We start from the raw sequence: 13,734 nt of genomic DNA, 5'->3' as shown, positions 1-13,734 counted from the left end.
TGAACACCAGCAAAACCAAGGAGCTGGTGGTGGATTTTAGGAGGACCAGACCCCTCATGGACCCTGTGATCATCAGAGGTGACTGTGTGCAGAGGGTGCAGACCTATAAATACCTGGGAGTGCAGCTGGATGATAAACTGGACTGGACTGCCATTACTGATGCTCTGTGCAAGAGAGGACAGAGCCGACTATACTTCCTTAGAAGGCTGGCGTCCTTCAACATCTGCAATAAGATGCTGCAGATGTTCTAGTAGACGGTTGTGGCGAGCGCCCTCTTCTACGTGGTGGTGTGCTGGGGAGGCAGCATTAAGAGGAAAGACGCCTCACGCCTGGACAAACTGGTGAGAAAGGCGGGCTCTATTGTAGGCATGGAGCTGGACAGTTTGACATCTGTGGCAGAGTGACGGGCGCTGAGCAGACTCCTGTCAATCATGGAGAATCCACTGCATCCACTGAACAGGATCATCTCCAGACAGAGGAGCAGCTTCAGTGACAGACTGCTGTCACCGTCCTGCTCCACTGACAGACTGAGGTGATCGCTCCTCCATCACACTATGCGACTCTTCAATTCCACCCGGGGGGGTAAACGTTAACATTATATAAAGTTATTGTCTGTCTGTATACCTGCATTGTTATCACTCTTTAATTTAATATTATTCTTTATCAGTATGCTGCTGCTGGAGTATGTGAATTTCACCTTGGGATTAATAAAGTATCTATCTATCTATCTATCTATCTATCTATCTATCTATCTATCTATCTATCTATCTATCTATCTATCTATCTATCTATCTATCTATCTATCTATCTATCTATCCCACAGTAATTCCTCTTTTTCGCTCAAACACGGCGCCCTCAGATGTTCAAGTTCTACCATCTCGGCAAAAAAAACATTGCCCTGCTCCCTCCTCTAACTACAGATCACAATGTCATCAGCAAACATCATAGTCCATGGGGACTCCTGTCTAATCTCGTCTGTCAACCTGTCCATCACCATTGCAAATAAGAAAGGGCTCAGAGCTGATCCCTGATGTAATCTCACCTCCGTCACTCCTACCGCAGACCTCACCACAGTCACACTTCATATCCTGTGCCACTCTTTCGTACTTCTCTGCCACTCCAGATTTCCTCATACAATACCACAGCTCCTCTCGAGGCACCCTGTCATATGCTTTCTCCAGGTCCACAAAGACACAATGCAACTCCTTCTGGCCTTCTCTAAACTTCTCCATCAACATCCTCAAAGCAAACATCTCATCTGTGGTGCTCTTTCTTGGCATGAAACCATCCTGCTGCTCACTAATCATCACCTCACTTCTTAACCGAGCTTCCACTACTCTTTCCCATAACTTCATGCTGTGGCTCATCAATTTTATCCCCCTGTAGTTACTCCAGTCCTGCACATCCCCCTTATTCTTAAATATTGGCCCACTTCGTCTCCACTCCTGAGGCATCCTCTCACTTTCCAAGCACTGCACTGCACACCCAAAGTATTCCATTAAAAAAAAAACAACAACAAAAAATCAGTGAGTTTCGCGTCCGTCTATAAGCTGACGTCACTTGGTTTTCAATGCCTGACCTCAAGGAGAACTAGTGAGGACTTTACGCGACTTTACTTAAAGATTTATTTGGCAATCAGCGTAACGCTCTGGTCTCCTCGAAGGGTAAGCGTCCTTCCCGGCTTTGACCCTTGTTTGGTTTGTCACTTTGTCCTCGTTTTCCTTTCCTGCAAAGCCACCCTGGGGAAAGAAAAATAGTGGCCAACTAACATCCCAGTAATAACAAGAAACTGAGCGACTCGGTCAAAAACACACAAAATACAATAAAGTCCATTCTAGCCTTAAAATCATGATGCCTCCCCTGCGAGGGGCTTCACTGAATCGTTACCCCCCCCCCCCCAAACACCCCCCATTTACTTGCTATCTCCTGGCCGTCCCATTGAGTCCTTTTACATTACACGCACTTTAATGGTGACACCAGAATTTATTTCACATTACTGAATCTCAATTTACGGAGGTGAAAAATCCCCTCTAAAGGATCCCCCCCCTTTCCCACCCTCTCCTCGGTTGTTTCGTAAGCCTAATAAACATTTCAGGCGCTGTTGGTGTCTGATTAAAGACACCTCATTGTCCCCAAGCCTGAAACCGAACCTTCCCTAAAATGAAATATCCAGCCCACAATAACGAATTGTTTGCACAAGTGAAGTGGCCGATTCAGCAAACCCTTGCTGGCCTTACCGCCTCAAAGAAGGTCACGCGCATGTTCTGGAGATCCTCCAGGAGGCTTTGTCAGGCAGCAATGCGCGGCTACAAAAGGCCTTTAATTAGAGTCTTTGTTAGGGGAAAAACAATGGCGTGCACCTTGATGCGTTAATGTGCTTTTCTCGTTATTCCGATGTTATTTTTGTTAAGCGGCCCAATTGCGTCCTTTTTTTTTTTTTTTTATGGGGGCGCTTTGTTGGATGTTGCTTGATGTTTGAGGCTTTATTTCATTGTGCTCTAATTCACCACTTTATTACAATATTTTTTCACACATTTAGACCGGGAGGAAGGATGTCTGTCAGTAGAAAGGAGTAAAAGAAAAACAACAAATGGATGTTAATTAACTGGATAAGAAGGGTTAGCACTCATCACCGGCCACAAAAAAGAAGACGCGTGGCATCAATGAGCCGACCCGGAAAAAAACGAAAGCTCCTTGGGTCAGCGTGGTGTAGTTTTGGTCATTTCTCTTTTGTAACATTTTGTGGAGTTTACCTTTTCATTTACCTTTCATTTTGAATATTCATTTTGGTTTTGCTGCGGTGGGCTGGCGCCCTGCTTGGGGTTTGTTTCCTGCCTTGCGCCCTGTGTTGGCTGGGATTGGCTCCAGCAGACCCCCGTGACTCTGTAGTTAGGATATAGTGGGTTGGATAATGGATGGATGGATGGATGGATTTTGGTTTTGTTTGGTCGATTTAGGTCAGGGGGGTCAAATATGCCAAATATCTGCATCCCTCGGCTGGACTGAAGACAACGTTAAAAGAGTTACAAAGTCCTGAGTGTTAGTCTTAGCTAGTCTCGGCTTAACTTCTTGTGCTGTCTTCTACCTCCATTGAGCTTTAGCAGGAGTTAGCTAGCTTTGGCTTCGACTTCTTGTCTCATTTTTAGATTTAATTTAGTCGTCGTTAGCTTTGGCTTCAACTTCTTATCTTGTTTTTAGGCTTAAATTAGTCGTTGTTAGCTTTGGCTTCAACTTCTTGTCTTGTTTTTAGGCTTAAATTAGTCGTCATTAGCTTTGGCTTCGACTTCTTGTCTCATTTTTAGATTTAATTTAGTCGTCGTTAGCTTTGGCTTCGACTTCTTGTCTCATTGTTAGGCTTAATTTAGTCGTCGTTAGCTTTGGCTTCGACTTCTTGTCTCGTTTTTAGGCTTAAATTAGTCATCGTTAGCTTTGGCTTCGACTTCTTGTCTTATTTTTAGGCTTAAATTAGTCGTCGTTAGCTTTGGCTTCGACTTCTTGTCTTATTTTTAGGCTTAAATTAGTTGTCGTTAGCTTTGGCTTCGACTTCTTGTCTCATTTTTAGGCTTAAATTAGTCGTCGTTAGCTTTGGCTTCGACTTCTTGTCTCGTTTTTAGGCTTAAATTAGTCATCGTTAGCTTTGGCTTTGACTTCTTGTCTCGTTTTTAGGCTTAAATTAGTCATCGTTAGCTTTGGCTTCGACTTCTTGTCTCATTTTTAGATTTAATTTAGTCGTCGTTAGCTTTAGCTTCAATTTCTTGTCTCATTTTTAGGCTTAAATTAGTCATCGTTAGCTTTGGCTTCAACTTCTTGTCTCATTTTTAGATTTAATTTAGTCGTCGTTAGCTTTGGCTTCGACTTCTTGTCTCATTTTTAGGCTTAAATTAGTCGTCATTAGCTTTGGCTTCGACTTCTTGTCTCGTTTTTAGGCTTAAATTAGTCGTCGTTAGCTTTGGCTTCAACTTCTTGTCTCATTGTTAGATTTAATTCAGTCGTCGTTAGCTTTGGCTTCAACTTCTTGTCTCATTTTTAGGCTTAAATTAGTCGTCGTTAGCTTTGGCTTCGACTTCTTGTCTCATTTTTAGATTTAATTTAGTCGTCGTTAGCTTTGGCTTCGACTTCTTGTCTCGTTTTTAGACTTAAATTAGTCGTCGTTAGCTTTGGCTTCAACTTCTTGTCTCGTTTTTAGGCTTAAATTAGTCTTCGTTAGCTTTGGCTTTGACTTCTTGTCTCATTTTTAGGCTTAGTCGTCGTTAGCTTTGGCTTCGACTTCTTGTCTCGTTTTTAGGCTTAAATTAGTCGTCGTTAGCTTTGGCTTCAACTTCTTGTCTCATTTTTAGATTTAATTTAGTCGTCGTTAGCTTTGGCTTCAACTTCTTGTCTCATTTTTAGGCTTAAATTAGTCATCGTTAGCTTTGGCTTCGACTTCTTGTCTCGTTTTTAGGCTTAATTTAGTCGTCGTTAGCTTTGGCTTCAACTTCTTGTCTCATTTTTAGATTTAATTTAGTCGTCGTTAGCTTTGGCTTCGACTTCTTGTCTCGTTTTTAGGCTTAAATTAGTCGTCGTTAGCTTTGGCTTCAACTTCTTGTCTCATTTTTAGATTTAATTTAGTCGTCGTTAGCTTTGGCTTCAACTTCTTGTCTCATTTTTAGATTTAATTTAGTCGTCGTTAGCTTTGGCTTCAACTTCTTGTCTCATTTTTAGATTTAATTTAGTCGTCGTTAGCTTTGGCTTCAACTTCTTGTCTCATTTTTAAGCTTAAATTAGTCGTTGTTAGCTTTGGCTTCAACTTCTTGTCTCATTTTTAGGCTTAAATTAGTCGTCGTTAGCTTTGGCTTCGACTTCTTATCTCATTTTTAGGCTTAATTTAGTCGTCATTAGCTTTGGCTTCAACTTCTTGTCTCATTTTTAGGCTTAATTTAGTCGTCATTAGCTTTGGCTTCGACTTCTTGTCTCATTTTTAGGCTTAAATTAGTTGTCATTAGCTTTCGCTTCGACTTCTTTTTTGTTTTTGGCCTCAATTTAGAACTCATCCACTCTGCTTTGACTTCTTGCTTCATATTCAGTCTTCTATTTTGATTTGCTTTCAACCTCAATTTAGTATTCATTAGCTTTTGCTTCAACTTCTTGTTTCCTTTGTGATCCCAATTCTGAATATTTGTGGCTTCGTCTTCCTGTTTTGTTTCCAACCTTGATTTAGAATTAGTTATGGTTTTTGTTTTTGACCTTGACATAGTATTAGCTTTCACTGCTTGTTTCATAGTCAATCTCCATTCAGAACTAGTTGGTCTTGACTTCAACTTCTTTCGTTTTCGAGCTCGAGTAAGAATTACGAGGGACATTCAAAATGTTTCTGCACTTTTTTTTAACTCTCTTTATTAAGGATTTCAAAAACAAATGACGTCACTTTCCTACATAGCCACCTTCCTTTGCGATGCACTTTTCCCAGCGTCTTACCAACTTTTTAATGCCCAATTTCTACTCCTCCCGCCTTCAACATTTCCAATGAAAATACGAAAGTGTGGAAACTTCTTGAACGTCCCTTGTAGTTAGTTTTGGCTTTGATTTCCTCTTTAATTTTCTGCCTTGATGTAGTATTAGTTTTGGCTTTGAATTATTGCTTCATATTCAGTCTCAATTTAGAATTAATTAGTTTTTATTTGATTTTCTTCTTTTATTGTTGACCTTGATTTAGAATGATTTAGTTTTGGGTTTGACTTCTTGTTTTATATTCAGTCTCAAGTTAGAATCAGTTTGTTACTGCGAAACAGCTAACATTTGGTGATTTACAGATATAATTTTCAATGACAGGCCTTGTTTTGCCGTCACTAAAATCACATCTATACGGAAGTGTATTAGGGCCTCAGTGAAGAAAAAAAAAACAAGGTGTCGAGAATAAAGTCGACACGTTGACTTGATTCTCGACATTTCCACTTTATTCTCGCCGTTTACGCAAACTCAAGGTTAGGAACACCCGGGACCCCTTTGCTGCGAGGCAGCAGTGCAACCTCCACGCCACCACTGTGCCCCCACATGATTAATACAAGCTTTAATGTATTTCATCATGAAAATGATATCAAGTATTTATCTTAGCATTGTAAATGTTCAGGGAGCAGGGATATCATGAAATTAATGTATTTTGTGTGGTGATCGCTGCCTGTGCCTCCTCTTAGTGAAAGAAGAAGTCCGTTTAAGAAGCACGTAGTGATTAACATGGCTCAGGGAACACTTAACACAGAGCATTTAATGTGCTACATAACTTATGACGGGGTTTGAGAAAATCTAGTAAATTAAATATTCATTTTAAGATGTTTAGTTTACGACATTCTACTTTAATGACAAAATAAACTATGAGAATAAAGTGGAAATGTCAACTTTATCAATTTATCTAAATGTATTTATTTTATAAATCAATTTATTATCAATATTTAATTTAATATTGTTTTTTGTATCAGTAAGTTGCTGCTGGAGTAAGTGAATTTCCCCTTGGGATTAATAAAGTATCTATCTATCTATCTATCTATCTATCTATCTATCTATCTATCTATCTATCTATCTATCTATCTATCTATCTATCTATCTATCTATCTATCTATCTATCTATCTATCTATCTATCTATCTATCTAACTTTATTCTCGACATGAGCATCAAGATTAAAGTGGAAATGTCGAGAATTCTTTATTCTCGACACATTGTTTTTTTTCCTTCACCGTGGCCCTAATACACTTCTCGTACATCTAAGTCATGGGTGTCGAGGGCCGCAGTGGCTGCAGGTTTTCATTCTAACCATCTTCTTCATTAGTGAGCCGTTTTTACTGCTAATTAACTTCTTTTACTTTAGTTTGAATTAACTCTTAATTGTCTCTTTTTGCTTAATTAGTAGCCAAACAATAATGAGACATCAAACAAGCCACCATATGACCAGCTCACCTGTGCCCATCACACAACATCTGAAAATAAAGAAAGGTGAAGATCTCAGTAAGGTAGCTCTCTCAGGTCACCAAAACATTTTGACGGTGTTCTTAGAAAAAACAGAAAAATCAACAGATTTGGAAATGAGAGCAGCAACAAGCCATTGAATTAAATAACGGGCTTAATTAACAGCAAGAATCAGCTTCTCATTAAGAGATTGGTTGGAATGAAATTGGTTGGAGTTTGAAATCCCAGTGTTGCTGGTTATCTGTCGGTTCGTTTCACGTCTCATGTCTGTTTGGCTGCCATTTAATGAAGAAAGGAATCAATTCAGAGGACTGAATCCTTAAAAACAGGGCTATTAAAATGAAGGGAAAAGAAGTTAATTAGCAGTGAAAACTGGTCACTGATTAGGAAAAGGGTGAGAATGAAAAGCTGCAGCCACTGCGGCCCTCCAGGACTGGAGTTGGATACCCCTAATCTAAGTAGTGTTCCAACGTCATCATGATGATGGTCCAGTCTACACACCACACACCAATGTTTTCTGCAAGTGGCGCATTACCTGGCCAGGTTGTTGACCTACAAAAACTTCCGGTTCAGACAAAATAAATAAAAGGTGTTTTCTCATTCTCCTTACTTCCATTTTTCTTTTCTGATGTGCGAAAGAACAAAGGGAGAAAAGTAATTGTTCTGCATTTTTCATTTCTCCCTTTTCAGTTGAAAATCAAAGAAGTGTCTCTTTTTTTTTTCTAAATGATATTTTCTGAAAAGAAATTTTAAATAGCAAAAAAGTACACGGACCACTTCGACTTCTTGCTTCATATTCAGTCTCAATTTAGAATTTGTTTTTTTTGGCATTGACTTCTCATTTCTTTTTTTAAAACCTTGATTTAGTGTTCGTTTCGACTTTGAGTTCCAGTTTTATTTTTGTGCACCTTTCTTAAAGTCATTTTTTCTCAACTCCAGTGTTGTCTGAATCAAAGTAAGACTCTCGATAAAAATGGGTGTCTGAGGATTGCACTAATTAACTTTACGCCCTCACGCTGCGCCTCAGTGAGGTTTAGGTGTCCATTACCTGCCTGATTAGGTTGAGATCTGGGGCCTTGTGGTAGGTTTGTCTTCTTTTCTCACAGGTGGCGCAGTGGTAGTGCTGCTGCTTTGCAGTAAGGAGACTGTGGAAGATTGTGGGTTCACTTTCCGGTTCCTCCCTGTGTGGATACTGATTTGAATACTGAGAAAAGCACTATATAAATGTAATCAATTATTATTATTATTAATCTCACGTAAGGTTAGGCGAAGTGTCCTTAGTACAATCAGGGACAATGTCATTTTTGCTTGTAAAAATTGCCCAAAATAACGCAACATTTTTTGAAAAGTAGCCCAAAAAAACCTCAACCAGCAACAGCCCTTTTTTTCTCTGTAATGAAACTCATACAAATAACTGGGTTGGAAAAGTTTGAAAACTTTATAGCCCAAAGACAGCTCAGAATCCCCCAGCGGTGGGTGGCGTGAGGGGCAGTGGGTGCGGCACACACTGGAGAGCCACAGACTGCAGTCTACACCACTGAACTGCGCCAGTGGGGAAGATTTTAGCACAATAAAATACATATAAAGGTGCAAAGGGAAGGGGAGGGGGTCCCAGATGGAAGACAAAAAATGCTAATGGTGTTTGGGGAGGTTGAAAAATAGCCCAAAATACCGCATTAAAAAAAAAACAAATAAACACAAACCCATGAAGTTTTTTTTTTTTTTCTGCCAATCAAAGTAGCCCAATTAGCAGAGAAAACGCCCAATGTATGTTATTAATGCATTCAGCACAGTGCCCACCTGCCTGGTGGTCCAGCAGCTGTTTCATACCACCAGGCACAGAAGCAGAAATCTCAGGCATCCCCATGGCTTTACAATATGATGGGGGGATCACTGAGTGAGACAGTCAAAGGCACTAAACATGAAGACTACTGCTTTAGGCTCTACACCTGAAGTCACATAGACCACCCAACCCCATCTATGAAACGAGTGTTAAACTGCAGAGAAAGTCAAAGCTGCACTCAGATATGAGGAAAAAAAAAAGGAAAATCAGAAGGGATGAGGGGCTTCGCTTTATGGACCAACGTCACCGTCAGTGCTGCCCCCTAGTGGCACTGGTGTACAGACCCATTCTCACAAACAGCAGTTAGCAGGACTTGAGCTCAGCTGAGCCACTGAATGAGAGGGCAGCTGCAGCGCCTCCTGTTGTCGGCCATTCAAGTACAGAATGTCACGTAGGGTACTCGGCTGGTGTGCCCACCTCAAGCATGCGGCTCCTGTCACACTGTGCAAGAGTATCGTGTAGGGGACAGCAGTCACACTGAGCTCTGCACACCTGACAGTAAAGATCAGCTTGAACTTGACATGGGGGAGTTGCGAGGCCACCTTGTGGCTGAGGTCCTGAACTACACATTTCTGTTTGATGAAAGTTTTCTTAGAAAAATAGAAAGTGAAATTACAAACACATTGAATTGAACATAAAAAAACCTCAAGTATATAAAGTCTGCTTGAAGTTAGCAACAAGTGAGAACAAGTAGAGTGTTCTGTCAGGTCTATAGTGCCTTTCATGTTTAACTGTCCAGCCCCCTACTGTATCTATCTAGTATTGTATAGTGCCTGTCACATCAGGCTTTCTATTTATCAAGTGCACAGCACTTTTCACATCATCTGTCTTTCCTTTCATTATATAGTGCAGTGGTACTCAAACTGTGGGGCGGGCCCCCCCTAGGGGGGGGGTGCAAAGATGTGAAAAAAGAAAACAAGAATCGAAAATATGAAAAATACATCTATTGAAACCAAAACAAATTAACTTAAACTACATTCTAATACTAGAAAAATAAATATAGACTTAGATAAATGTCAACAAACGTTAAGTACTGTAGGTATAATAAAATATGCATCTATGATATATCATTACTTAAAAATGAACAAATTGGTATTAGTGGGCTCCTTTCAAAAAAAAACCTTAGGGGGGCGTGATTAAAACTGTTATGAAAACTCGGGTCGCAAATACTTAAAGGTTGAGAAACGCTGATATAGTGCCTTTCATATTTATTTATCTTGTGTATAGCATCTTTCACAGCTTTCTTACAGCCCTTTCTATCTACTATATAGCGCCTTTGCATCTAGCTCTACATCTGCTTAGTGTAAATCTACCTATCTATCTATCATATAGTGCCTTTCTCATCTATCTATCTATCTATCTATCTATCTATCTATCTATCTATCTATCTATCTATCTATCTATCTATCTATCTATCTATCTATCTATCTATCTATCTATCTATCTGTTTGTCTGTTGTCTCTACATGTGAAAATAATAATCTTATAAGCCTATATAGTGCATACTTACTTTTATATCTATGTATTATATAGTGCGTTGCATGTCCATCTACCACTCTATCTATTATTCAGTCCACTTCACATTTTATCTTTTATCTGTACATATGACCATAATGACCTTATAAACCTATATAACACCTTTAATATTTACCTTCTTATCTGTCTATTGATTGCATAGTGTAGTTTCATATCTATTTGTTTATCAGTCTATCATCTGTATATGTGAACATATTGATCTTATACGCATATATAGTGCCTTTCATACTTATCTTAATGTCTGTCTGTTGTGTGTATATTTGACAATAACAGCCATATAAACCTATTTAGTGCCTTTCATGGTTATCTTATTCATATATCTCTACTGTATAGCGCCTTTCACATGTGTCTGCCTATTATACCCCACAGGTGCCCCGCAGTAAGGAGGTCTTGGGTTCGTGTCTATGTAATGAATTATTATTATTATACTGTGTCTTTCAGATTTTCTTCATATCTGTCAATTATTAAAAAGGTGGCTGTATAGACCTACATAGTGTCGTTAATATTTACCTCGTTATCTATTATATTGTGCCTTTCTTATCTGTTCATTTCTTTCTTTACTATTCAGTACTTTCATATTTATCTTCATTTCCATCAGCCTGTGTGTATAATGTGTGGCCCCCTAGTGGTCACAGCACTGCAATGTAAAGCTCAGGTTTTTGGCTCAGATTTCAGCGTTGGCTCACTGTGTGCCCCCCCCCCCCCACATTCTGTGAATACAGGGGTCATTGCAGTGCTCAGCACCAAGTCATCTGCATCGAGATGGGTGGCACTGGAGTAAGACGCTACATGAAATCCTCTGATATCAGAGACTCGCCGTTTGACTCACTCGGCAGGCTGCTGTTCCTTTTCTCTGAACAACATACATGACATACTGCAGCCACTTAACCTGATTCAGGGTGACAGGGGGTGCCAGTCCACTACAAGACCCTCTGACACACACACTTAAAATCACACTGGGCCAGCTGGCAATCAGCCGTCAACCTAACCTGCACATCTTTGGTGACGTACAGGGGGACACTCGGAGTACCAGGAAGGTCACCCGACACAGACACAGGGAGGACATGCCAACTGCACAAGGATAAGCAGAGAGCCACTATGCCGCTGCGCTACGAAACATAAAACCACAGAGACCTGTTTCCTTGGCCTGTGGCTAATATGACATGTGACGCTGTATGCAGGCTATGCCATCCCACTACTGACACCAATACAGTCATGTCATGTCATTGACCAGGGTCGGTGTTTGTCTCCTTCATTCATTCATTCACTTCTTCACACCTGCTTAGTCCAGTAAGTGGTCTCTGTGAATAGACACAAGGCAAGACCCAGTTCTCAAAGGGGATGCCAAGTCACTGCAGGGCCCGCCGAACTCAGACAAGGTCAACTCGAGAAGCCTGGGCTGGACCTGTGAGGTGTCTACTGGTCCAACTTGCCTCCCAGCTTTTAATAAAAACACTTACATGAATTTACTATGGAAAGATGAATGGCTGAAGAGGGTGGGTCGCTGCTTACCTCTTGACTTCATGCCAATGAAGCGGTTCTCCACAATGTCCACCCTGCCCACTCCATGTTTGCTCCTGCCAAGAAACAGAGAAACAAATGAATCATTCAGGTGAATGTGTATAGCGCCTTTGATTGAGAGAAGAATCCTAAACGACTTTACAAAGCAGTCAACAATTCAAAAAGGGCAGCGAGCTAGTGGGATTTATATAGCGCCTTTCACAGTGCACACATTACAACATGTAAAGCTTTCTGTGAAAAGATAAGAGTCCGTTTAATCGATTAGTACAAGGGGGAAAGTCTGAAGGTGGGCTGCAGAGTCACCAGGAGTGAACTGAGGGGCACGTCAGGAGATAAGGGCTTGCGCACCTCTGTACAGGTACCACCAAGGGGGGGGGGGGGGGGGCGCAGATTGTCAGCTCAAATGTTGAACTGTAAGTGTATGTAGGGTGCGTGACCGTCCTCCCGTCTGTCCAGCTGTAGAGGTGCTACTGGGGAATGAAACTTCAACTCCCAGCAGTCCCTGCAGTGGCTCTGATTGGTCATCTGCTGAAGGTGCAGGGGCTGCTGGGGACAAGGAGGCCGGCACAACTTTTAAAAGGGGGCCTGTTATAAAGAGAAGGGAGAGAAGACGTTTGTGTTTCGTGTCTGGAGTTGCCTGTCTGTTTGCCTTCCCGTTTTGCTACCTGTGGATTCTTGTCTTGTCCTCGATCGTCTCCTCCTTTGGCTGTAAGGAGTCTTTGGTGTCTTCCTGCTGCATGAGGGCTGTCTGAGGATTTTGGAGCGCTCCTCATCCCAATCATATGCCATCATCTCATCAGGAAATACCGGTAGGACTGACCTTTACATTCACATACAGCGAGCAGATCTCTGGACTGTCTCCCTCCATCATTTCATTTCATCAGTTGCTGTTTTCATGGACTTCATCGTGTGTGGTTTTTGTTAGCGGTTTGTTTTTGTCCAATTCGTGTTTATTGTACATCGCCGTAAGGGGAACTGGGGTGGGGTCATTGTTTCACTTATTATTGTTTAATGCATTCTTTAATTGCTGTTTTATTTCTGGTTGCTTTTGTGTCTTTGTGAGGGAGTGTGTGTAAGTTGGGCCAAGGCCAATCCCCTTGGGATTAATAAAGTATCTATCTATCTATCTATCTATCTATCTATCTATCTATCTATCTATCTATCTATCTATCTATCTATCTATCTATCTATCTATCTATCTATCTATCTATCTATCTATTATATAGTACCTTTCACATCTATCTATCTATCTATCTATCTATCTATCTATCTATCTATCTATCTATCTATCTATCTATCTATCTATCTATCTATCTATCTATCTATCTATCTATCTATCTATTATATAGTGCCTTTCATATTATCTATCTATCTAAGGCTGGGTGCGTCCCTGGGATCACCACTGAAAAAATAAATAAATCACCGTCATGTTGACGGTGTGAATCTTAGCTGGGTTTTTAGTCCACTAAACAGCCATGCGTCCATTTTCTACTAATCAGCGAATAATTCTCGACAAAGACCCCCCTCAGCGCTCAGTGCTGCCGTCCGCTGTGTGCCCATCATGGGGCTGATGTTGCAATTTTTAACTTCTGTATTTTGTCGATATTAGTTTAATTTCTGTTGATTTTGAATTATTATTTTTTTATGATGTGAAAATTTAAATATTTAAATATTATTAATTAGTTATATATTGTGTTCATGTGTTTCCTGGCTACAGTTCTTGAGCTTTGTGGGTGGAGCCCTAGGAGGCGGGGCCACATGACAACACTGCTGATAGACCGCCCCTGTCCCGCCCCTTTATTTGCTGACTTGATTTGCTTTTAGGTTTGATTTCTTTGATTTTATTAATAGACTAGGGGGCTCCTCCCCCTGCTCGCTTTGTTTGCCCACCCCCGGGT

General features: G+C 40.7%; 1 protein-coding gene across 7 annotated transcripts in view; it reads right to left on the bottom strand.

The window, feature by feature from the left end:
• Window positions 1-13,734, bottom strand: part of ass1 (argininosuccinate synthase 1) — a 136,589-nt gene that overhangs the window by 57,823 nt on the left and 65,032 nt on the right. For all 7 annotated transcript variants that reach the window (XM_028808541.2, XM_028808542.2, XM_028808539.2 and 4 more), the window contains exon 11: window positions 11,828-11,892. In XM_028808541.2, the coding sequence (XP_028664374.1) occupies window positions 11,828-11,892 (65 nt within the window). The remainder of the gene's footprint in view (window positions 1-11,827; window positions 11,893-13,734) is intronic.

This window comes from Erpetoichthys calabaricus, chromosome 9, assembly GCF_900747795.2.
Source record: "Erpetoichthys calabaricus chromosome 9, fErpCal1.3, whole genome shotgun sequence".
In the NCBI taxonomy this organism is placed as follows: Eukaryota; Metazoa; Chordata; class Cladistia; order Polypteriformes; family Polypteridae; genus Erpetoichthys; species Erpetoichthys calabaricus.
Note: the sequence above shows the minus strand (reverse complement) of the source record. Positions and strands in the feature narration are given on the sequence as shown.